Source organism: Rhinolophus ferrumequinum, chromosome 3, assembly GCF_004115265.2.
Source record: "Rhinolophus ferrumequinum isolate MPI-CBG mRhiFer1 chromosome 3, mRhiFer1_v1.p, whole genome shotgun sequence".
NCBI classification, from domain to species: Eukaryota; Metazoa; Chordata; class Mammalia; order Chiroptera; family Rhinolophidae; genus Rhinolophus; species Rhinolophus ferrumequinum.
The window spans coordinates 72,636,694-72,661,738 of NC_046286.1; the positions used below are offsets into that span (position 1 = coordinate 72,636,694).

Consider the following 25,045-nt stretch of genomic DNA (forward strand, 5'->3'; position numbering starts at 1 on the left):
TAAACCTAGAGGTTTGCTAGCAGTTTAATAAATAAATGTAAATTTAATTATATATTTTCAAAATTTTCATGTTTCCTTTTTAAAAAAAAATTTTATTAAAAATATAGCTAGCATACAATATTATATTAGTTTCAGGGGTTCACCATAGTTATTCAACATTTATATACCTAAAGAAGTGATCACCATGGTAAGTCCAACAACCATCTGACACTGTAACCACGCTATCACAATATTATTGACTATATTACCCATGCTGTACATTACATCCCTGTGACTTATTTGTTTTACACCTGGAAATTTGGTCCTCTTTTTCCCCTTTCCCTTTTCCACCCTTTTTAAATTTATCAGTTACAGTTGACATTCAATATTATTTTATATTAATTTCAGGTGTACAGCATAGTGGTTAGACATTTATATAATTTAAGAAGTGATCTCCCTAACTAGTCTAGTACCCACCTGGCACTATACATAGTTATTACCATATTATTGACTATATTCCCTATGCTTCACTTTACATCCCCATGACTATTTTTTAACTACCAATTTGTACTTTTTAATCCCTTCACCTTTTTCACCCTTAATAGAAAGTATTCAAAAGTCATCACCTTAAACAGAGAGAACATAATCTCAGCACAAATCAATTTCATCATCATTATTAATTACTCAACAACTTCCTTCTGCTTAATACCATTTATTCAGTTTGGTTGAAACTTTTCTTTTTTTACATGAAGCATACAAATAGAAGCATACAAATAGCCCAGAGATCATTATAGTGAGATATGTGCCCAATCATTTTGAAATCTGATACCCAATACCCAGTGATATTCAACAAATATACTGATAATAATAGATAATTTTTAAGTGTTAAAAATCATCTAAATAAAATGTCATACAATTTGTAACTCTTTTAAAAATCTAAGTCTTTATAAACATAGCACAAAAATGTCATTAAAGGGTAAAAAAAATATTTTTAAGATTTGACAGGACCGAAAGTATTTGATACTATATATACATATAATGAATATGAGTTGAATGGAACACAATTAACCCAGCAATATGAACCTTTCTTCTTAAAAAGGATCATACACACTCTTTAATGAGTCAAACAAAAATAAATAATAAAATGTTCTTTCTCCTTTTGGTCCTCTCTCACAGTATATCCATTTGTTTATTCATTTCAGTTGAAAAATTAGAGACTAAAACCCAAAGCAGCATTTTCCTTTAAGCATTCCTTAACGTGCTCAAGGATCTTCTTACTCAAAGACTGGTCCATGTACCAGTAGCATCCTCATCACCGAGGAGCTTGTTAGAAATGCAGATTCTCGGGCAACAATCCAAACCTATTGAATTAGAATCTGCCTTTTAACAAAATTCACAAGTGATTCATATGCACATAAAAATTTAGGAGATATTGGTTTAAGTAGGTATGTATAAATCACTTCCTACTTTAAACTCTCCACCATTCAAAGAACATAAGAATGTTACTATGCAAAAATACTTAGCTATTTTTCAAATAACCTTAAATTGACCCCTCTAATATTAGTTCAAAGATATATGAAATATATATTTAGTAAAATAAGACATATTTGCAAAATTATTCTAGAATAAAAATATCATTACTAGCTGCTGACCTTAAGCTACCATTATACAGAGGGTGCCAAAAAACAAAATGTATACACATTTTAAAAAAGGAAAATCTATTCAAATTGTAATACTCAATATATACTGATAACATAAGATGAATACAAGTCACGTGTGACTTCTGCAATTACAATAGATGCTCAAAGTGGTTACCATCAGCGTCCAGACTCTTCTGATTACAGGAACTGTTGCTTGTGCAATATTGACCAAAGTGTCCACTTTTATATATGTTTTTTGGCACATTGGCATTTAAAACAAATGTTTAAAAAATTATTTTAATTACATTCATCAAAGTCTATCTCCCTATTACAATATTATAATCTTTGTTATATAGTTACCAAATAATTTCTTTTAGTGCTTTGTAAGAGTCTCTCATATATTGTAAGAACTCAGTATTTATTAAGGTAAAACTTTATATTCATATTTTATTCTGTGCATCACAAGTAAAATATATGTACAGTTCATATTTATTTATATGCATTTATATTGTGTAAATGCAACACAAATGTCATGCCATGTATTTATGGTTTCTCACCACTTACAATTTTGCTCTGTTGTTGTATTCTTTTATTTTTAAAGAAGGGCACAGCTCACAGTGGCTCATGCAGGGATCGAACCAGCAACCTTGGTGTTATTAGCTTCACACTCTAACCAACTGAGCTAACTGGCCACCCCTGTTGTTGTATTCTTTCCTTTCTGAAAAATGTCTTTTAATATTCATCATCAAAGATATGTCTACCTGCATTCTGCCTTTTAATGGACATCTAATGTTTTCAGGTTAAACTAAGGCAATTTTGTTTTCCTACAAATATAACTTTATGCTTACTTAATTCCAAGTTTTACTTTTCTAACTTTTAGTACTTCAACAATGTTAATAAACCTCGTTTGTCATATCTTGTTGTATCCCATATTCTGATCACTTTTTTTCTTTAATTGGTTTTAATGGGAAGATATTTAAGCACAAAGTTTATGTCACTAGTTTAAAATCTGCAGGAACTTCATGCAAGGATATTTTAAAAGTTCTAAGCAAAAAAAAAAAAAAAAGAAGGTTTCAGAATCCAAATATAAAAGGGAGGTATATTCATTTTAGTTTGAACAGCAAACAAAGTGATCACACATCTTTCACCTACCTCAAATAGATCATGTTTACTTGACATGGCTGTGGGTTTCATGAAATTAATCTCTGACCGGATTTTTTAAAACTACAGCAGTGTCAGCTTTCTATTAATAGGCTCTTATCCAGCAGAAAATGTACATCGCTTCCTGGTGTGTGCAAACCTAAGAAGGTGAAGGCTACCCATTCCAAAGAAGGGCAAGTGTCCTGGTTTAAGAACTAAGGGAGACTTTTAAAGTTCATTTTATGATCATCTAAACAGTGTGGACAATATGTATTAGATATTGTGCATAGGTGACTAAATATATATACAAATGCTACTGGTTATAAAACAAGTCACAATTCATGTTTCAGAAATGCTCATAGAATTCAATGGAAACAGATTAATCGTAGAGATATTAAGAAGGAAGAAATATTACACAAACTATAATGTTCTTTCCTAAAATCTGCAATTATCCATTGGTGGAAATACAAACCAAAATGAAGTGTCTCTCTAACTTTGCTGATTCTTAGGGGAGATATCTCACTAGAAAACTCTATTTTTTGGAAGTAAAATCAGCATACATTTTTACAGAAAGAATAAGCTACTCATTAATCCACTATTAATTGTTCCAATAATGAGCTCTGTGACCTTATAAAAATGGCTGCTTTTTAGCCTCGGGTTGTATATAGAAAGGAGACCTATTCATTTTATTTAAAAAGTGATTTAGGTAAAAATATTTCGTGGAAATAAATTTGCAATTCTTCTATGTCAATTTTATATGATCCTTCTCAAAATTTGACTCTTGGTACATAAGAGAGATTTATAGTAATCAGACACTGGTATATTAGTATTCTACTACTGCCATAAAAAATTACCACAAACTCGATGGCTTAAAATAACACAAATTATCTTACAGTTCTGTAACTCAGAAGTCCAACATGTGTTTCCAGGTGTTAAAATCAAGATGTATGCAGGGCTACACTCCTTTATGGAAGCTCTAGGGGAGAATTGGTCTCCTTACTCTTCCCAGCTTCTACAAGCTACCGCGTTCTTTGATTCATGGCCTCTTCTTCCATCTTTAAAGCAGTAGTGCCTGGTCAAGTCCTGGCATCACATCTCCCTCTGACCACAGCCAGGAAGGTTCTCCACTTTTATGTGTTTATTTGATTAGTGTCAGATAATCCAGGATAATCTAGCCCCAGTTCCTTTATACAATCATACCTGAAAATTCCTTTTTGGTATGGAAGATAAGGTATTCACAGGATCTGGGGATTAGGGCATGGATCTATTTGGGGGCCATTATTATGCATACCATGACTAATATTTTCTCTACTCTTTGTCAATAGACATTATGTGCACATTCCTCTATGCAGTGTGGCTTAGGCTTGCTCAAATAGGGCAACGTATTATGTGGGGGGAACTTACGTATTGAAAGTGAAAGTTTCTTCAATTCCCTGCATTTGATATATATATCAAATGATGCAACCAGGGCATCATTTGATATATATATATATATATATACATATTCATATTTAGAAAATATAAAGAGGGGTGGTAATTGAGAATCTGCTGCAATAAGTCTATTGACCACAGAAATTTCTCCTTCATCTCCTCCTCCTCTCCCTCCTTCTCCTTGTCTTCCTTTTGTTTCTCTTTCCTTCTTATTCTTCTTTTCTCCTTCTCTTTCTCCTGGCCCTCCCCATTCTCCGCTTCCTCCTCCTCCTCCTTCGCCCTCCCTCTTCTTTCTTTTTCCTTTTCTTCATGAACATATCTCTAGTAACTAGAACTCTTTAATAAATATGTGGATAAATGAATGATAAAGTCTGAGAGATATAACAATTGTACAATCGTCTAACATCATGTTGAATCTGGTTAAAGCAAGTGTACTCTGAGTAAGTTACCATTATTTCATGGGTTCTATACCATTATAGGTTTAATTTGGTAGTCATATGCAAGATGAGTTAGAGGTCAGGGAATTACATACATGCTTATATAGTATATCATTTATCTGTTGCTGTATCACAAAACTTAATGGCTTAAAACAATTGTTATTATTAATTTTGCTCAGAAACATGCAATTTGATTAGAGTTCAGCATGTATGGCTCATCTCTGTTCCACAAGTATTACGTAGACTGGCTCACCTGGGGATGGGAGGATCCATTTTCAAGATGGCTCACTCAAATGGGAGGAGAGTTGGTGCTGGCTATTGCCTGGAAGCTCAGCTGGGTTTATTGACCTACAGCTTGTTCCTTGTATTATGGGCCTCGGCAGGATGCTTAAACTTTTTTACAGTATGGTTTAAAAGTAAATATTCCAAGAGGACAAGATAGACAAGCCTGGCATTTTTAGGATCTACCCTTGGAAGTCATATAGCATCATTTTTTATTGTGTTTTATTTGTTGAGGCTGTCACACAGGTCTACCTGGGTTCAGGAAGAAGGAAAACAGACCACACTTCCCAGTGGAAAAAGAGCCAAGGTCACATTGAAAAAACAACATGTGTGGTGGGAAATATTGCTGCTGACACTTGTGAAAAATACAATGTGCTACATACAGGGATCCAAATATAAAATTATGGGAGTTTAAATTAAAGCAAGAACAGTGGGACTAAAGACGAAAAGATACAATCAAGAAATGGAAACTCATTAAAAGGGATCAAATATATGGTGATGGAAGGAGAACTGACTCTGGGTGTTGAACACACAATGTGATATAGAGATGATGTATTACAGAATTGTACACCTGAAACCTATTTAACTTTACTAACCATTGTCACCCAATAAACTTTAATTACTAAAAAAAAAAGAAAGAAAGAAAAGAAAATGCACCAAAATGCCAACAGTTTTATCAGGCAAAATAAAAAGAAAAACAAAAATGAAAAATCCAAAAGGTTAGAGATTGAGCAAATGGGAAAAAGACAAAACTCTGTAGGGTCATAGTAATAACTGATTAAGAACATTTTAATAAGTTTCAGTATGCACAGATTGAACTGTTGGCCTCCATACAACTTCTCTCTCTTCCAGGTAAACAGTTCTAACTTTCTTTGATTTTTTTTTTCTCCATCTCTATTCTTCAGATTTACTTTGCCCATGAAAAGAATCTTATATTGCACATGAACATAAATTTGTCATTAAAAAATCCTCAATTATTGTTTACTAATTTTGAGGCACTATATTACATGTATGATTTGGATATTTACTCTTAATATAATTGAAAGTAGTGATATTATTAAAACTCTATCTTTAATTAACTAGGGTACTAGTTCTCAAACTTTAGTGTATGTTAGAATCATCTGAAAGGATTATTAGAACACAGATTGCTAGGTTCTCTCTTATAGTTTACGATTCAGAAAGTCTGAGGTGTATCTTAATCAGTAACCTGATTAAAAAAGTAAAACTTGCTAACAAGTTCCCAGATGATCCTGATGCTATGTCCACAAAGCTTACATGCATTCATACATTTTGACCCAAAATGAATTAAAATTGAAAATTGAAGAAAAACAACAACAAAAAAACAAAAAAACACACAAAAATAATTGTCTGTTGTACTCATGACCTTCATAAATTTTCACAAATAGAGTTGTTTTCACTTTCACTTTTAGAGATAACAAAACATAAGGGGTTAAAAATTCTCTCTTAACCTTTCTTTTCTCACCCATTGAGGTAGTTTGGCTTTCCACACTAATGAAAAATGTTTCCATTAAATTGGAAATAGGTTCATTTTTGAGAATTTTAGCTGGAAAAATAAACATGAAGTAGATAAAGGTATCTTTCTGAAAGGGTCTCCTTTTAAAGAGAGGCGGTTCTGATCTAAAAGCAGGAAGAGTGGAACTGGAAAGTTAAGTAAGTCTGGCCTGTAGGTGAATAATAGCAATAGTCTAATAAATGTCATTAAAGTCTAATTAAAGATTGTGTCCATTGAATAGGAATTACCAGAAATCCTAGATAAAGGAACCCCAACCAGCAAGAATTTGGCCATACTCTCCAGATACAGAATCTGGTGAGGATGTGTATTTTAGTCATCAGATAGATGTTTTCTATATTAGTATAAACTCTGTGAAACAGGGACTGTTTTTGTTGTTGTTGTTGTTTTTTGCTGATACTGGCCACGCTGCAAGCACAGTGATTGGCAATGACGAGGCATGATACTCAGTAAATATTTGTTGAATAACCTGTTTTTTATTCCATGTTATGCAGGTCTAAATGTTAGTTTCTGAGTGGCTGCCTACAGTCTCAGATAGAAGTCACTATATAATGGGGATTCCTTCTTTGTCTCTAAGAAGTCCTTACTATTCTATTCATTCTCTCCCTGCTTCCCCAAATACCCATTTTATATATCTCAGGGGGCTGGATTGATTTCTTCTGAAAAATAAGCTGGGGAATTTCTAGTAGGTAACCACGGAGGTCAGCTTTTCTCCATGTTTCTTAATTATATTTGAAGGAAAATATATATACTACCCAATTTGATTCAACAAAGTGAGTTCTCCATGCTGACTGCACCTTTTTATCACAGAAAATAGTGCCATGAAATAAATATACATTGATGACAGAACCATAAGATATTAAACTAAAAGGAAGAGGAATGATCATAGCAGTGTGGTTCACAATAGATTCCCAATGTAAAAAAATTCCAATGAATAAATAAATTTTGACATTCATACAATGAAATACTATTCAGTAAGAAAAATAACAAACTACAGCTATATACAGCAAAATAGATGAATCTTACAGTGTTGAATTAATGCAGCAAGACATAAAATAATACATGCTGGTGGTTCTATTTATATAAACAACGAACTTAGCAGAACTATACTCCATTGTTTGTAGATGTGGAGGCCATAAAACTATAAAGAAAAGCAAGATGATTGTTATTTTTTAAAAAGTCAGAATATTGTTTCATGCTGGGGAAGAATTGGAGAAAGAGGAATCTTGATTGGGAAGCAAAACCAAAGTGACAGTCAGTTAGTAGGTGGGGAGATGGAAATATGTTTCAAAGGTGATGAAAATATTGTTTCCTGATCTGGGTATTGGTTATGTGGATGTCAACTCCATTATTGTTTAGTAAATGACATATAAATATATATCATTTATGCAGCTTTCAATGCCAATACTTTATAAAAATAATTTTAAAGAAAAAAATTAAAACTTTTTAAAAGCTGCGGACTTATAATATTTCTTTTAACACTGAACTGATAAGCTGGTTGGTTTCTTGAAAACCAAGTGGGACAGTATTATTCAAAAATTGCCACAATTATCTAGTTCATTTTTCACTTATAGTTCTTGGGCATTTTTGCTTCTAAGTAGGTCAGTGTAACCTAATGAACTAATTTTAAGTGACTTCCTACATGATTAGAAAACACATTTGTTATTTTGGTAGTGATGCAAAGGATTAAAAAAAAATTGGAGGTACTCTAAGCAGACATGTAGAGTTCAACATGTTATGATGTTGGGTGACTATCAAGTAAATGTAATCCACCCCCAAGTTTATTACTTAGATTCTGTAAAACTATATGAGGCAATTTTGCAGAGTCCTGTCTTTCAGTTTATTCATCAGAGTTGCTTCCACCTGTGCCTCTCCTCAAATTATGCTGTCACTTCTCAACTCATTAGCTCAAGGACACGGAAAATAAGCCATCACCTTTCACTGATTTTTCTCAAGGGGAGATCCTGTCATTCTGTTTAGCTTGTGAACTTTTTGTCCTATACTTCCTATACTTCATCTTTTCTTCTTTCTACTATAGATTTAAAAATACTACATCAAGACAGCCAAATATAATTATATTTTAGTAAGGATTTCATTCTGTCCCTCCTAACTCACTAATCATTGAACTAGATGGCTATATTTAGTATATTAACTCGTAGTTGGTAACTGACTGGAAGATATTGGTGGACCTTCCTACCAATCCAAATACCCTCTAGTAACCTAAAAATAATCTTTTCTGTAAAATTAGGAGATAACTAAGCCAGGAGTTTCCCATAGTTCAGTATTTTGATCCTACACCTTTCATGGCCATTAGGACTTATGTGAACCTTTGTCTTAGGTTCTTATTGGTTGTTAACCAGGGTGTGGTTTAGAATCCCTATAGGAAAATACCTGGGTTTGTTTGTGGAGTCAAAATTATGGTAAGGGGTGCTACTGTGTGCTAATTATCCTGCAAAGTCTGGGAAAGACCTTTCAGACAAATTATCCTTCCCAAATGCCAAAAAAATATGTTTCCTCCACCTCTGATTCCCCAGCGTAAAGCTTGAGGCCAAGATTTAGTGAAAAATATAATACATAATTATTTGTTAAATAAATTAACCTGGAACTTTAAGGATCTAAATTGATAAAATGTAATTCTTTGCTTTTCCTTTATGTCCCTGTTCTTTCAGTTAGAAATATCCTTCAAGTTTAAACTTAACTTCTACTTCATTATAAGAGTCCCTGGTCAACAAAGTTCATCTAGTTTCCTTTTTCTCAGATTTATCTGATAATCATATCTCATAACACTTAATTTATTTGTCATATATTAATTCATTTTTAGTTGTTTCATATGAGTAAATGTCGTCTACTTTAGACCTGAGTGATGAGAAACCAAAGAATCTATCTCATAATTTTTGCATGTAATTTTATCTGTACTTATTTTAGGAAACTTTGAACTTCTTAGGAAACAGCCTTGTGCATTACAGCTATTCATACAATGATTTCATTTCTCCTTGAGTGCTACATTTATAGATGTTTCACATTTCATTCTCGGACTTAACACAATTACCGGCAAAAGAACATACCCCAAATATATACAAGTAAGTATTTATTAAGTGAATGAATATCTTTCAGGGTGTCAGCAGTTTTGCCCTTCTCCATCAACAGGTGGATGACAGAGTGACGGGACAAGGATACCATGATATAAAATACCTGGGTATTGAGAGCCTATGTTACTCAAAAACAGGGGCCCAGACTAGATGGTGGTTATAATGATTCATTCTAGACAAGACCTACAAAGCATTTCAAATGCAGAGACACAGTAGTTAAAGCAGGTCTCCGGCAACTGTCAAAATTATTATTTCTGATACAACTCTTCCAGTCACTATGAACAAAGTCTCTAGAGGAGTCTGCAGACTTACTGCTTTAATCTAGTTATTTCTGCTCTCCTAGGTACTTCTTTGTTATATTTTCTGAGCCTTAGAATAAGCCCCATGTCTCTTCAGCCTTTCCTGATAAAGGCCTTTCCCTAGCATCTAGAAAACCCTCTTGCCTTGCTCCGATGCTTATTGCATCGTGTTTATAGGATGTCTTTACAAGACCACTGGCCCACACCACTAGTCTGCATAGTAGTACTCAGAACAACAGGGGCCATAGATGGTAAGTAAATGTTTTTTACTTAACAGTGGATTTCTCATTATTAACCTGAAGAAACTTATTTAGTGTGCACCTGTCTGACAGTTAGTATTAATATTATTTTATCATGTTTCATGAATTGGAAATGGTGCTCCATAAATACAAACTAAGGTTAAATTAGAGTATTTGGGTATAAAAGGCAGCAATGGAAATACAAATAGTGGGAGAACCCTCATGTAGGAGGAAACAAAACTAGAGATCATAATAAACAACTATTTCAAAATAAATCAAGAACATAAGACATCCAACCTTTGCAATATTGCAGCAATATGTTGTCTCAACAAAAATAAAGTATTTCAACCAGGGCTTTTACCCAATTTCTGAGCTACATAACTCTGTACCTTGGTCATCCTAGGGTTTCATCCTATAGACCACTAATTCTTACCTACTACCTATCTCTTTTTCCATTACCTCTACATTGATCAAACCTACTCTTGATTTCCTTAATCTTTGGCAAGCCATTTCACCTTTTCACCAATGGAAAGTGCACTGCAAATTATCAGAATCAAGAATAGGGCACTTTTTTTTTTTATCATTCTAACGTTATTTTCAGCAAGTTTCAACGTGTTCACTAATCATAGGATTTATGAACAATAGCATGACTTTGTTCAACTAAATTAAATACCCATCATTTATAAATCCAACTGGAATCATGTTTTTAAATCTGTCCACTCTTCATTTTCCTGATCTTTTTTTCCTTTTTTTTGCTTTATCTTGCTTATTTTTCAATCTACTATATTAGAGTCAGGGACCTTGTATTAATCATCTTAATGCCCCCACTATCTGGCATCCAGCCTGGTACATAATAGTGCTAAAATATTGTCTACAGCTGAGCCTCTAACATGACGTACTGCTTTATAAATCTACTTGTAGGTCAGTAATTAATACCAGAGTCTAAAATGTTGTTACATTTCAAATGAACGTATTTTGTGTCTTTGCTTTTCTCTAAATGCAATGCCTAATATTTCTGCGGAATTAAATTCACAAACTTGGGTGTTTTACCATACTATGGTAACTTTAGATTTATAGTACACTCTTATTCCCCTGGGAAATTATACATAAGTTAAATAAGAATAAACAGAGACAAAAACAATAGCTCCAGTACTGAATATCAAAGAAGTGTCACTTTATATTTACCCACTTTGTTCTGACATTATGTCAAGTATCTAACACAGATAATTCTTTTAATTGCATGATGATTTTGTTTTAAAAGGCAAAAATAAATTCTTAGGGAAACCTTGCTAAACTGTATTTTGAAAACATACCTAAATGGAAACTGATTCTCTCACATCCACATGCTCACCAATGTGCTAGGACCTTCTTAGGCTAACTTTTAAATATTAAGATCTCTTTCTTTTGTTTTTCTGAGCATTTCAGTAACATGTCAGGGAGAAGAGAATGATGCAGCAAATGCGTAGTGAGGATAAAACCAGTGTATGACAGTGAGGTCTGGCCTCATGCTGTCCGAATAAAACTAAGTGTCCTCTGTAAAAAGCTGGCTGCTTAATATAAATTATCTTTCTTAAATTATCTTCTTCTGGGTTAAAAGATTATATCTTTAACTTATTTAAGTGAAGACCATATGCCCCAGTCACAGATACCAAATTAGTAAATATCTAAACCATATATATTTAAATGTAATAGTTAAGTATATTATAACTGAAATGGACTCTGTAATTTATGAGGAAACAGAGTATTTACATACCAAAGTATCTCTCACAATCATAAATTCTGTGTGCCTTTGACAGCTTGCTTTGGCCCAGAGATATGGAGAAGTTTGATGTTTAGAGAGCATAACTTGTACAGAGAGGAGAACTTTATTCATTATATATATGCCAGCAATATTCTCTTTAACTTCCTTTAAAGATGAAAAAAACTATAATTTTGGACTAGGAAGTTAGTTCTATCTATCTCTGAAAAACCCTTACTTGGGCAATACATGTTTATGTGACATTCAAATAGTCACTTCCTATCAGAAACTATGCATGGCACTCATATTGTCCAGAGAAAATGGGAACAGGGGAGAGTAAAAAACTTAACTTTGACAGATCTTCCTAGAACTGTGAGTTGAACAGAAACTAAACTCCATAAACTTGGAATTATTGTATGATATTAATGCATAGTTACCAGATAAAGGATGTCCTCTTATTTGCAATTTTTAAACTGTTACTTTAGATAATATGCATTGTTACGTATATTAAATGTGTCCCCAAAGGGTTTCTTTTAATTTGAAAGAATAAAAGACAATATTGTTTTCAACTCCTTTACTGCAAAACCAAAAGCTTAACTGGAAAATCTTAACCATCTATGTATTCTCTTTTCAAATTGATATATTCAACCCGAAGGTCAATGCAGACGATTTTAAAATTGCTTAGTTGCACCATTTTATATTTCTCTCATATTAAATATTGTTAACTGATTAAAAATTAATGCAAACAGCATTGGAGATTTTAAGTCTCTAGGCATTCCTAAGCCCTTTGAATGGCTGAATAGCCTCAATTCAGTTTATATTGTAAAAGTATCATGATTTTTAAATTACAGTCACAATGATGACCAAAAATAAGTAGGAAAAAAATGAGAAGCACAAAACATTTCCCACAAGTACTGTGTGCTAAAGGTTTGTTGGGGGTAATGGGGAGACGGGGGGAGTCACTATTACAGATAAAAGCTTCAACAAAAAGCTTCCTAATGGAACCCAGATAGGATTGACACTACAAAGATACATTTTCTGTTCACTTTCACTGCAGATTTTGCATTATGGATACCTTGCAGAATTAAAAACAAACAAACAAACAAAAATCTTAATTTGCAATTATCACAATCTTGTAAAAGTTAAAAAAAAATTCTCTGGCTCTATTATTCACACTTACCAAAGATTCACCCACTACTTTATGACCCCCCCTGTAGGGCCCCCTCAACCTCCCCAGACCACCTACGTAATGGTGAAGTAATGGAGCTGATGTTTGAACCTGGTTTCTGACTTGAAACCTCACAGATTTTCTACTCTATCACACTGGTCTTAATTATTTTAATGCTGCCTTCTCTCAGCTCTGCATTACTTTTCTCTCTTATTTTCAATGAACTATAGAGCCCATTGGTTTTCAAAATCTGCTTTTCTTCTCTTTTTTTCTAAATTCAACTTGAGCAGTAAAGAGGATCAAGAAGCATTAAAGTCAGACTGATTCAGTTTATGTGATATCTGTCTTCCAGCCTTTCAAGGTTTCTGTGATTTTTAAGAGAGATATTCATGTAAGACCTTAGCAATTAATACCCTGTGAATATACATGATGTTCCTAACCACCGCATTTTGGGGAAGTATTTTTCCTTGCATGATATTGACTCCTTAGGTTTTGGACTTCTCAGGTTTTCACATGGATCATCTCAAAATGATCTGCTACTAATTAATGTCTCTAAAGTCCCTGATTTTGAGAAATGATATTAAACTAACCTGCAGATTCCCACATTATAATGAATATATTTAAAAATCATTATTTCCTCGTCTACAGTTACACTGTAATGTACATTTCTGGGCCCCTCTGTGTCTAATACCAACGACAACAGATTATTCAATATAGACAGTAACTTGCACTTAACAAATAAATTTGGTGGTCAGTGGATTCACTGACCTATATACCCAGGGTGCCAAAAAAATATGTATAAGTGGACACTTTGGTCAATGTTGCTCAAGAAGTAGGTCGCCATAATCAGAATTTTCTGGATGCTGATGGTAACCACTTTGAGCACCTCTTGTAATTGCAGAAGTCAAACGGGACTTGTATTCATCGTTTGCTATTGGTATATGTTGAGTATTAACAATTTTAATAGTTTTTGCCTTTCTTAAAATGTGTATACTTTTTTTGGCACCCTCTATATTACAAAAAATAAATTATTAAAATCATTTACTAAAAACATCAGCTCTATTCTTTTTTCCTAACTATTAAGGAAAGGCTTGAAAATTCACAAAAGCAGACTGAATACTGAATATTATAATGAAATCCCCACACCTATCACCAGTCCCAATACAATTAACTCATGGCTAACCCTAAACTACCACACTCCATCTACGTTTCCTCTCTAGATATTATTTAGAAGCAAAGTTCAAACATTGTATCATTTCATCCATTTGTATTTTAAAATGTGTTCCTAGAACTACAAATAATTTTCTATATGTGGTTTATTGCTTTTTCTGAATAGGAGAAGATAACCCAGAAGTAATTAGAGTTTGACCCTGGATCTTCATTCTCTTCCGTCTCCTTCCATCCTCAAATCATCTCCACTTAGGCCAGAGTATCTACTCTTGCTTTGGGCAAGATAAACATAGATGTGTAAGTTGGATCTCCTCCTTCTCTTTATTTCGTACCTGTTGCTTTTAATGATATAACTTGTGTACATAGTTGTTAAGTAGTCTGGCTGTGAATTCTTGGTTTTTTTATTTATTTCTTTTTCTGAAAACAATAGTGGGTACTCATGTGCTATAGATTTCTGTCAAAGCAGTGCATTGTGTAAAATAAAAACTGACCATTTTTGCTTTAAATTTTGAAATTGAATCCTCTCATAGGTTTGTTACAGAAGCAATGATGTGATTGAACTAATAGTAAGGAAAGAATTCCATGCAGAGTACAATGACCTTTCTCCTGAATTCTGCAGTTATATAATATTAATAGTTTAGAACTTGTGTTTGACATAACTTCTAACTTTTTAAAAACAGAATTTTCCTCAACTAAGTGTTTTAGTAATGCTAACTTACTCACATATATAGGATTTAACCAACTGTAATCTATTACATAAATATTTTATTTCCTGATATTTGGAGGTCATCAGACCCAGAGGACACAATTATATAAATGTTAGGGTAAAGCATAGTTTAACTGCAGATTAGTTAATTTGGCAATTTGAAAATATTACATGTTTTATCAACTTTTTAAAAACATCCCATCATTTTAACAAAGCTATTAAGATTCAACTTCATTTATCAAATTATCAGAAAGGTATTTTTGCATTGTGCTATATGCTTTCAAATAGATGCTGAAATTGGTAATTGAACATTTGTATAAACCTCAGAAGGGGGAGCTAACTTTGGCACTAATTTGGGAATAATTGGGCCTCTGGAAAAAAGGTAGATGGCTATTTATAATCTTAAACCTTAGTGCTATTTGAGTCTGAACCAGTCTGTGGCCAGCTCTAAACTACCCAATGTAACATGGGCCAAACCAGAACAGGGGCCTACTATAGGCTCCCATTAACCTCCGAATCGATACCAAGCTATTAGTCTCATACAGCAGGAGGAAGTATTCAACATGACTCTGGGATCTGAAATATGGGTGTGAATCCTAGCTACACCTTATACAGCTGTGTGAATTCAGGCAAATTCCTAACCTCTCTAAACCTCTGGCTCCTATTCTATAAATAGAAATAATAAACTATCTATCTCATTTGGTTGTTCTGGGGATTAAATGATCATATAACAAGGTTAATACAGGCTTGACATTTAATGTCTTCTGAATAAATGTGAATTGTTATTACCATTGTCATTATAATTATCTTTATTAATTTATTATGGCCAGAATCAAAAGGTGCTGTTTCCCTAAAATGCTTTGGGGTTCAAATTTGTCCTAGTTTTAGTTAATCTATTGCTCTGTGTCTAAAAAAAAAATTCCCTATCTTGAATGACTTCCCTTCTTTTGTCAGGTGAAGTAATCCAGCTTGGAACATTCCATGGAAATATCTATGAGAAGAACTTGGTAAGCTTTAGGGACATGCCCTGCATTGTGGTTTAATAAGCACTGGGATAAGCCAGAGGAGACATGATTTGTATACTCAGACCTCCCCTAACTATTGATGACCATGGGAGAGTCATATAATCTGTGAGCCTCAGTTTTCCAAAAATTGAGGTGATGACAGTCGACTAGAACTCTCTAAGGAGGTACACTAGCTCTAACTTCCTCAAGCACTCTAAGGTGTTTGCTTGTTTTGTGATTAATGGAGGGGAAGAGTAACCAGTAGATGTCATAAGGTTACTAAAGCAGTACTTACATTTCAGTAACGTGTCCAAAAGTGGTGGGAAAAGAAACACAGCAGATGTGAGGAATGGCTATTCCAAGCTGTACTAAGGTTGTGTACAAAAGTACACTTCTAATAAAAGACTGAAAGAAGGCTACTGCAGATGGGACAGAAAAAGTGAGAATCATGAAGACAAAAATGAAAACAATGCAAGAAAACAGTGCAAGAAACCTTAGATAACCATCAGGAATGACTATGGTAGTACTAACCTTAAACGTTAAGCTCATTTGAGTTGGCACTCTAATTTTCATTTGAGAAATAGGATTAATAAATCATTCCAGAAAAGGATCAAAGCTCCTAATTGAGATTCAGATGACATAGATCCTATGAACCGTTAAGACCAGAGAGTAGGAAATGACCATCACCCAGGAACTAGGTGATGTTTTTCCATCTTTAATTTACTTCTAATTCAATGATTTTTTATGGGTGACTCCAGGAGGTGTTCCAAGAACACTTTAAACTGTCCCATGGAGATAACACAGAAACAAAACTTCTATTTTATATTCAGGAATTCTCCTGTAAAATGTTTTATGAATTAAGTGCAAAAGTGTGCAAAGCATGATCTACAGACAAGCCAAAAATGGTTTGGCCAAGTGACCTCTGGAAGCAGCTGGCAGTCCATGTCCTGTGCAGAGTTAGGGAAATATATTCACAGGTATCGCAATCACTTGTACAGGGCTAAGCAAGCAGCTTTTATAGACAGTGCTCTTTACGATAAACTGAAGGCCTTGTGCCTCAGAATATCTAAGGAATAGGAAAAATGCTATTTATAATTAGTTAGCAAATTCTCAACTATAATTGGTGAAGAGTGAACCTGATACCCTCTTACAGAAAAGAAAAAAAATGCAAACTAGATTTAAGGGAGCTAGCTTCTAATCTGGGTGGTCCTGGGGTCTTGAGCAAGTCACCAAATATCTGAGCTACAGTTTCTACTCCTGCAAAATGGAGATAATAATGCCAACTTAACTGGGTTGTGTGAGGTTTAAATACGTAAACACACATAAAGTCCTGAGCAAAATACCTGATATACATAGAAATCTTTCAGCAATTGTTTGTGTTAATTTGGTTGTCTGACTAAATTTCTCAATGGAAGGTACAAGGAAAACATTTATCCTGATAAAGCTAGAAAAATTTCCAACTCTGAAATCACTGTGTGTCTATATTGTTGTCTGCCCAAAGAGCCAAAAGCACATGTTCTATTTTTCAGTTGTCTGATTAAAAACAAACCAGCATCCAACTTGGAAGCTGTCAAGAGCACCACCTGTCTGATTTTCTTACAGCTGTCAGAAGCAAATTTTAGATCCACCTCCCAAATTTTACCGCGGCTAGAACTGGATTATGTCTGTATTCAGTATGCTTTAGTTGTTTTAAAGGGATACATTTTACATATATTGCATAAAACAATTGCTACCATGGTCACATAACATAAATTATATGCTTTTGCTTAGAGCATGCACCTTTTCAGAATAAGCATTGAAAGAGAAAATTTTAGTTTACCGTAAAGATAGAATTAATCATTTAGGGGGGAAAGAGATGTGACTACGTAAAAAGAAATCAGAATTTGGCCACTTATAAATTGCTGTACTTTAAAAATCATATTGACCTATAGTGATTTTGTGCAATTTCAAACCTTATCTCTGAATATCCACCAATAGCAAAATACATACAAATTTTGAGGGAGCACTTATATCTCTAATTGTATAAAAATAATTTAAGATCTCCATTTTGAAATGTCATGAGACAAAAATGCTCAAACTCATTTTTCTAAGTTTAAACATTAAATGCAACATTTTAACTTCATCATGGTCTCCTGGTTGCAAGCCTTGTATTTTTGCTAGGTAAGATATCGGCCATGTTACATGACCATAACTATTTATAGAGGTGTGGGTGACACTAGTAACCAGTGGGGAACTTTGGCACAGCAAAGAAGTTTCCACATGCAAAATTTCAGAGAAACATCTTCTCACTCCCCCAACACACAGATCTGTCAGCCTCTCAGCTCCCAAATCCACTTCTCTGATCCCGTACACAGTCATTGATCAAGAAAATTACCCTAAAAGGAACATTTTAAGTCGACACATTGACTGTCAATGTGCCTGTCAATTTCCGCCTTGTTTTTTGTTTTTGTTTTTTTCTAGTTGATACTATTGGAAAATGGTAGCAATACCTTCAGCAGTGATCTCAGTCATGGTGGTTGGAGAAAGGAAAAGGCAGACAAAAAGTTCCAGTCAAGCGGCACTTGGCAGAATACTTTAGGATTCGAGAACTCTGATGGGGGCGGTCTAGATGAAAACGTGAGGGCTCTTCGTTTTCCTGGTTGTTTCTGCTGCTCCTTTGTTGTCTTGTTGAACTTTGTCTCTTCTCTGCAGAGTTCTCCCCCTGGAAACAACCTGAGCCCTTTCCAAGCAGCACTTGTGGCTCAGGCAAAAGTATCAGCTTCGAATAAAAATAGCCTCATCTCCCTAGGACTCTTCAGCACTTTTTTTTTTCCCCCTTGGCACTCCAGTGGAACACACACACACACACACACACACACACACACACACACACACAGCCCTCCAGCCCCAAAGACAGATAAGAAAAAAAAAAAAAAAAGCAAAAGAACTAAAAAGTACTGTCTAAGCCCCCGCAGTTTTCCTAAGATAATTACAGATCTTGGGGTCTATGTCAGAAAACATGAAATAAAGAGTTGAAAGTAATCTTATCCATGATAGCTCAGATTTATTCTTAGAGCTCTTATTGCTCAGAACATTCCTCTTACCCTTATTTGGTGTGGGGAGGGTCCTGCAATGTCTATCAGAGGCAAAAGGTGGAGGTCGTCTCAAATCATTTTCTCCAAATTGATTCCCTACTAGTCTGAATCCGCTTAGCAAGTGTAATTAGTTATATAGGGCTACAATTAAAGTTGCATCTATTAAATCCTGAAGCTTCCATGTAGAGGATTAAGATTTTCCAAACACTGGCCAATAAGAAATATGTAATTTCAAATTATAGTCACACTGCACAACAGATGAGTTACTAGTTTTTTCATTCTCTTTAAGAACTTATTAAAAATAAAATACCTGAATTTAAGAAAGGGAAGTCAACACAAAGTTTAAAGATCTAGAGCCCACATTTTAGTAACCGATTTCAGCTTTTCCCTTCCTCGACTTCAAAAATAAATAAGTAAGTAAAAAAGGATCATAGCGTCTAACAATTAGCCAAATTGGCTGATTAGCATTTCACCTTCCCAGTCCTAGCTAGGTGTTAATGAGCAGAGAAATATTCAATATTTGGTGGTTGGAAGGAGAAGGAGAATCAAAGGGCATTAATAATCACAAATTCTAGCCAATCTGAATAATCAAGGGCTGACTACACTTATCTTTTATTTTATTCTCATATCAAACCTAACAAATGTTTGTAATTTAAGCTTTTAGCCTAGACTTGCTGTCTTTGGTTTTCAGAACCTCTTGAATTAGTATGGTACTTCACAGAGATAATAAAGCATACTTACATACGTTATTTTAATATTTAAAACTCCCAAGAGTGCCACACAACTATTTCCATAGACAGTGACCTCCTCCATTGCACCAGTTGTGTATTTGCTGCCCCAATGGGCAGCAAATAGGAAGTGTTCATATGCCAGCTGAATAAATAGGTTACTAAATAAGCAGTCTTAGTTTACAAAAGAGGAAATAATTCCAGGTAATGCGATTTTGTAAAAGATCCTACACCTAGGAATAGGCTTACAGGTTTTTGACTACAAGTCAGACACCTTTCCCCGGAGGTGACACTCTGCTGAAGACATTACCAATTGCAGGTAAAGGGGATCCTTACAAATTAGGTCTACCAGCAGAGGGAAAGATGGCAATTCCTCACAGCACCCTCCTGGAGCACTGGGCTGGTGTCTACTTTCTAAGGTCGGGAGGAGGTTAATCTAAAAACAGAACTTTCCTCATTGCCCCCCAAAGACATCTTCATTCAATAACACCAGTGCTTCCAGTTTTAAGAAAAGATAGTTCTTTCTATCTCCATTTGTCAGAAACTTTCAGAGTCTTTCACTATAGTTAACTGAAGAATTAATAATTCTTTATGTAACTCATTAAGAACTTACATGGGTCAAGGGCCTAACTAAAATTAGCCAATTCAAAGGGGAAAAGAAACCCATAATCTCAAACTCTTACTTAATGAAAGTTGAAAGAAGACTATGGAGCAAGAATACTAAGTTTGCAGTGTTCAGTATTACTCCTAAATTCCCAATCATTAATTTCATGTATACATACTAGAAGGAAACAGAAGAGTAAAACATATTCTAGGCAGTAAACATATTTTCAGGATAAATATCTTAAATGCATCTGTTGAATGGATTGATTATTTTAGTAGACATTAAGAAATCATTATATTTCTCATTTTGAAAAGTTATTAGAACTGTTTCAAATTATTTTAAACCCAATTCATGAGATATATCCTTGAGTTTCAAATGGAGCTCTGTGAAGCTTTCCAAAACCAAGCAACTGACATTCTTTAAAGGTATATATCTCACTTTTTAGGTCAAAGAATAAAACATTACAAAGAATACATTTGCCTTTCTTTATTTTACTGTCGTTATTTTAAGAGGTATTCATTTTAAAGAGATCTTTCATTTGGCTCTTTCAACATGACCCAAAAGTGATGGGTCTCTTTTCTCAATGGTAGCTTCTTATACTCTCACATTTTCCATTTCTGTAGGATCAGCACAGGTAGACTTATCCTGGTTTTGCATACAGGAGTATCTGTATGCATACAAAAACAACTGTTTCTGTTGTTATTAAGTGACCAAGTCTATATATGTCAACGGTAAACCATGAAAGTTTCTTCTATTAAATATTTTATTTAGTCCAAGCTACCTCTCCAACCTGATTTATACTGATCATTATTCCTAGTGATTTTCACTAGGTGTTCTAAATATTCAGGTTAATAGACAAAAATATTTTTCCTTAGAGCAATTAAAAAAATAAATCTGGCTTCTCTGTCAGCTATTATTACAAACTAACAATCAACAAGATGCATACTATATTTGGCTATAAACAAGATATGTTCATCCACATTGAGTTTCAGAGTGTAAAAGATTCAGGAGACAACCAGAGAAGTTTTGATGATTTTTGGTTTTCACCAAAAAAATCATAAAACATTTTTAAAAATCATTTTAAGATGATACTACATTATCTTGTTCACTGCCAATATGTTTTGTTTTTTTGTTTTGTTTTGTTTTTTATTTGTTTTTTTAATAGAGGTATAAGAAGAGAGATGATTGGGAATAAATAGCTACTTACCACCAGTCTCTGTCTCTCAAGGACTTGTGATATCTGAAAAAAAATAAGGTTTTAGGGTTACTTCTCAAGATCTTTTTTCTTAATTTACAAACACAAACAACTTATATTTGAATATCTATACATGAATTGGTAGTAAATAGAAATAAAGAATTTTTTTAAAAACTGTGCAATATTGTACACTTAGAGTATAAGTAAATGTGTGGGATATCTAATTGGGTTAGAAAATGTTCTTTACTTGGATCTTAAAATAATAATAGGTATAACTTTTATGTGAGCTTGAGTTTTCAGGTTCATTTTAATAGGAAACAAAGATACATAACCAACTGGAATGTTCTGGAAAAATAGGGGAGAAGTTGGGGACAGAGTGTCATATTGTAAGAAAGTTTTATATTTGAGCTAACAAAATGTAAGCTAATGTTTCACTGCCTCAGTTAAAGTAAACTACCAGGAGAAATATACAAGAGAGAAATGCTTTATTTTTAGCTTTGTGGGTAAAGAAAAGCTTGTCATAAACAATATATATTTAACCTTTGTATGAAGAAATACAGAAGAAACTAGGAACATTAGAAGTCAACTTGGGTGCCATTTGATTGTATTTGCTTTCATCTGACTCTGAAATCCCATCATATGACCTAGAAATTCTTCTGTAGCTCACTTGATAAACTTAGTCTTTAGAATCACACACAAAAAAAGCCTCAATTTAACTATTAGTTCATTAACCTTATTTTATCTCAGTGCTGCTATTTGACTTTACTTTCCCTCATTTTGTGTTCTCTTTGTCATGGAAAATCTCATTCTGTCCCCATTACTTTCTCTAAATGGCCTGTGCTCATTTGTTTAACCAGAGACTGAAAGTCATTCCATAGGTTTGGCTTACCATCTGATTATTTAGAAACAGTGTAATCCAACTCGTTTCAAATGACAGAAGGCATTCCAGTGCAATTAAAAACTTTCCTCTCTTTAACTCTGACTCATGAATAGCTGAGTCTCCAATATCAGGCTTCTTGCCTCACACATATTTGACATTGTCAAAAATTCTCTTAGAAATTTGCCTACGTCAATCCAGTCTTCAATTAACAAAGGAAACGGATACCCCTTCCTTCTTAGACATTCCATTCTCTGGAGAGCTGGCTTCTGTCCACCACCACTGCCCTCTTTATGAGGATCTGCAATATCCTATAGTAGGCAGCCCATACTATACAGTGGAGTCCATGATTCAGATTACTGCTTTCTGCTCTGCAGCCTACAACATACGACCTTTAATTTGTAGTCCTGGCTGCTATTCAAAAGCAATTTATCATTTATGCTTTTTTCATTTTCTTATAAAAATACAATGCCTTTTCTTATGAAATATAAAATATCTGCTGACCAGTTCTTGAATACAAATTTCTCTCTCTAAAAGTAATTTAAATGGGTATTTCTATTTGCTAATTTTGAAAAAAATTCACAATGTCTCCATCGTATTCTTTATATTTTGATGTTTTTATACTATCAGTGATGTAATCTGTTATATCTGGTCTATTATTACTAAATACTAACTAGAGTCACCAAGTTGTGAGCTTACTTATAAATAAATAACGTATGTTCAATTAATTCCATTAATTTCATATATATATATATAGAATTATATATACATCTATAATTATATGTACATATAGTGTGTATGTATGTGTATATATATGTGTGTGTGTATATGCAATTATATATGTATAATAATGTGTGTGTGTATGAGCTTATATATGTATAATTCCACACACACACACACACACACACATACATACACAGTTTACTCCGCCTCAGCACTAGGCTAGATTCTACCGATATCAAGATGAATAAGGATTTCGTGTTCAAGGAGCTCAAGGTCTTGTAGGAGAGTAAAACGAGATATACCAAACATTATAATACGATGTGATAAGTACTAGAGTAAACACTATGTGCTGGGTCATATAAAAAGAGGAAAGACTTTAAGAAGAAGAAAATACTGCAGTTGGGTCTTGAAGTATAAGCCATTATTTAAATAAATGGTTGATTGAGGACATACTTCCCAAGTAGAGAAAACAACTCAGAAAAAATTATAAAGATTCAAACATAATTAGCTTTAGATGGTTCAGTAAGATTTGGTCACAGGATACTTGGAAGGGTGCTACAGCAGAACAAAACAGAGAGTAAAGAAGAGAGAGATGCTTAAGTATCTTATAAGGCATCTAAGGTGTTTGGACTTAACTCTCATTTCAGATGATGCTGAAGTGTTTTAAGCAAGAACATAAAATTATCAAACTTACCTTTTAAGAACACTAGTCTTAATAACAATGTGATCATCAGTTTTTTAAAACAATTTCAAAGGAGACTTAAAAATAGAAGCCAGATTACTGAATGTGGGGTGAGAGAATACAAAATGAAGAGAGAATCTAAAATACACTTAAAGGAAGCTTATATGAAAAGCAAAGCAATAAGTTGCATTAAGAGTTAGAGGGAGGCACAGGACAAAGTAGGAGATTTTTTTAAAGATCAAAGAATCTTGATTATGTTTATCCTTTAAGGAAAGGAATACGGGAATGAGAGAAGAAAGATTAATAATATGGGAGAGAGGAAAAAAATAAGGAATATAGAGAAAGCTTTAAGCAAATGAAAGGGTAAAATCAGAGCTCATGTGGAGAGGAATTATAAAAAAAAAAAATTCTTAGTAAAACGAAAAGAAGATTGAGACAAATATGGATAATTTTTGAGTTGTGAAAGGGGAAAATTAAAGGAATCCGTGCCTGATGGCATTATTTTCTCTAGTCATTATCATCTGCTGAGAAACAAAAGATTAGAGGTTAAAATGACATCCCGAAGAGACTTATAAAGGTTTCAAAAAGCTGCAGAGGCAAAGAGAGAGAGGCAGCTTCTTAAGAATTGCAGAGTTCTGCTTAGAGGCCAGGTAGACTTAGAAACCACAAGTTTATAGCAGCAAATCTAGATTTATATCAGTTAGGGTAATCAAAGAGGCAAAAACAAGGAGATCTCCAAATATATCTCTCAAGCAACATAAAAACTAACATCCTTCTCAGGTTAACAATCCAGGGAAATGTTCCAGGTGAGTGGGCGGCTATTCTCTACAGAGTCATTTAGAGATCCAGGATAATGGCAGCTCTGCCATCTTTATGTGACTTCAAAAATTGTTCTTGTCATTACCACTGCAGCAAGCAAATAGGGGAAAGGCTTGTACGGCTGGAAGTGACATGAAGCACTGCTGCTTCTTTCTATTTCATGCTGAGAACTTGACTTTTGGCCATACCTAATTGTAAATGGAATAGGTTTGGGGCTGGCAGTGACATCATGCTAAAACCCTATTACTAGGAATGAAATCTCACCACAGGATTGTTTTTGAGTTCTCCATAGCCGTGTTAATAGATTGAGCATTGAAGCAGAGAAATAGCTAGTTGAACTGAAATCTCTGGGCACAGGTGGCCTTCAAGAAAAGTTTTAGTTAAAGTTTAACCCAGATAAGGGTATGGAAAGAGCAGTACAGAGATGACAATTCTGGAGAAAATACATGATCTAAAAGGTTTTTGTGATTTTTTTTTAAAGTAGTGTCTA

At 33.9% G+C, this 25,045-nt stretch overlaps 1 protein-coding gene across 1 annotated transcript in view; it reads right to left on the minus strand.

The window, feature by feature from the left end:
• LOC117020508 (triadin-like) overlaps positions 1–18,626 on the minus strand; it is a 118,296-nt gene extending 99,670 nt beyond the window's left edge. Inside the window, 1 exon segment of the mRNA XM_033103043.1 lies at positions 18,343–18,626. Within this exon segment, the coding sequence (XP_032958934.1) occupies positions 18,343–18,364 (22 nt within the window). The 5' untranslated portion in view covers positions 18,365–18,626.
• Between the last annotated feature and the right edge of the window lie 6,419 nt (positions 18,627–25,045).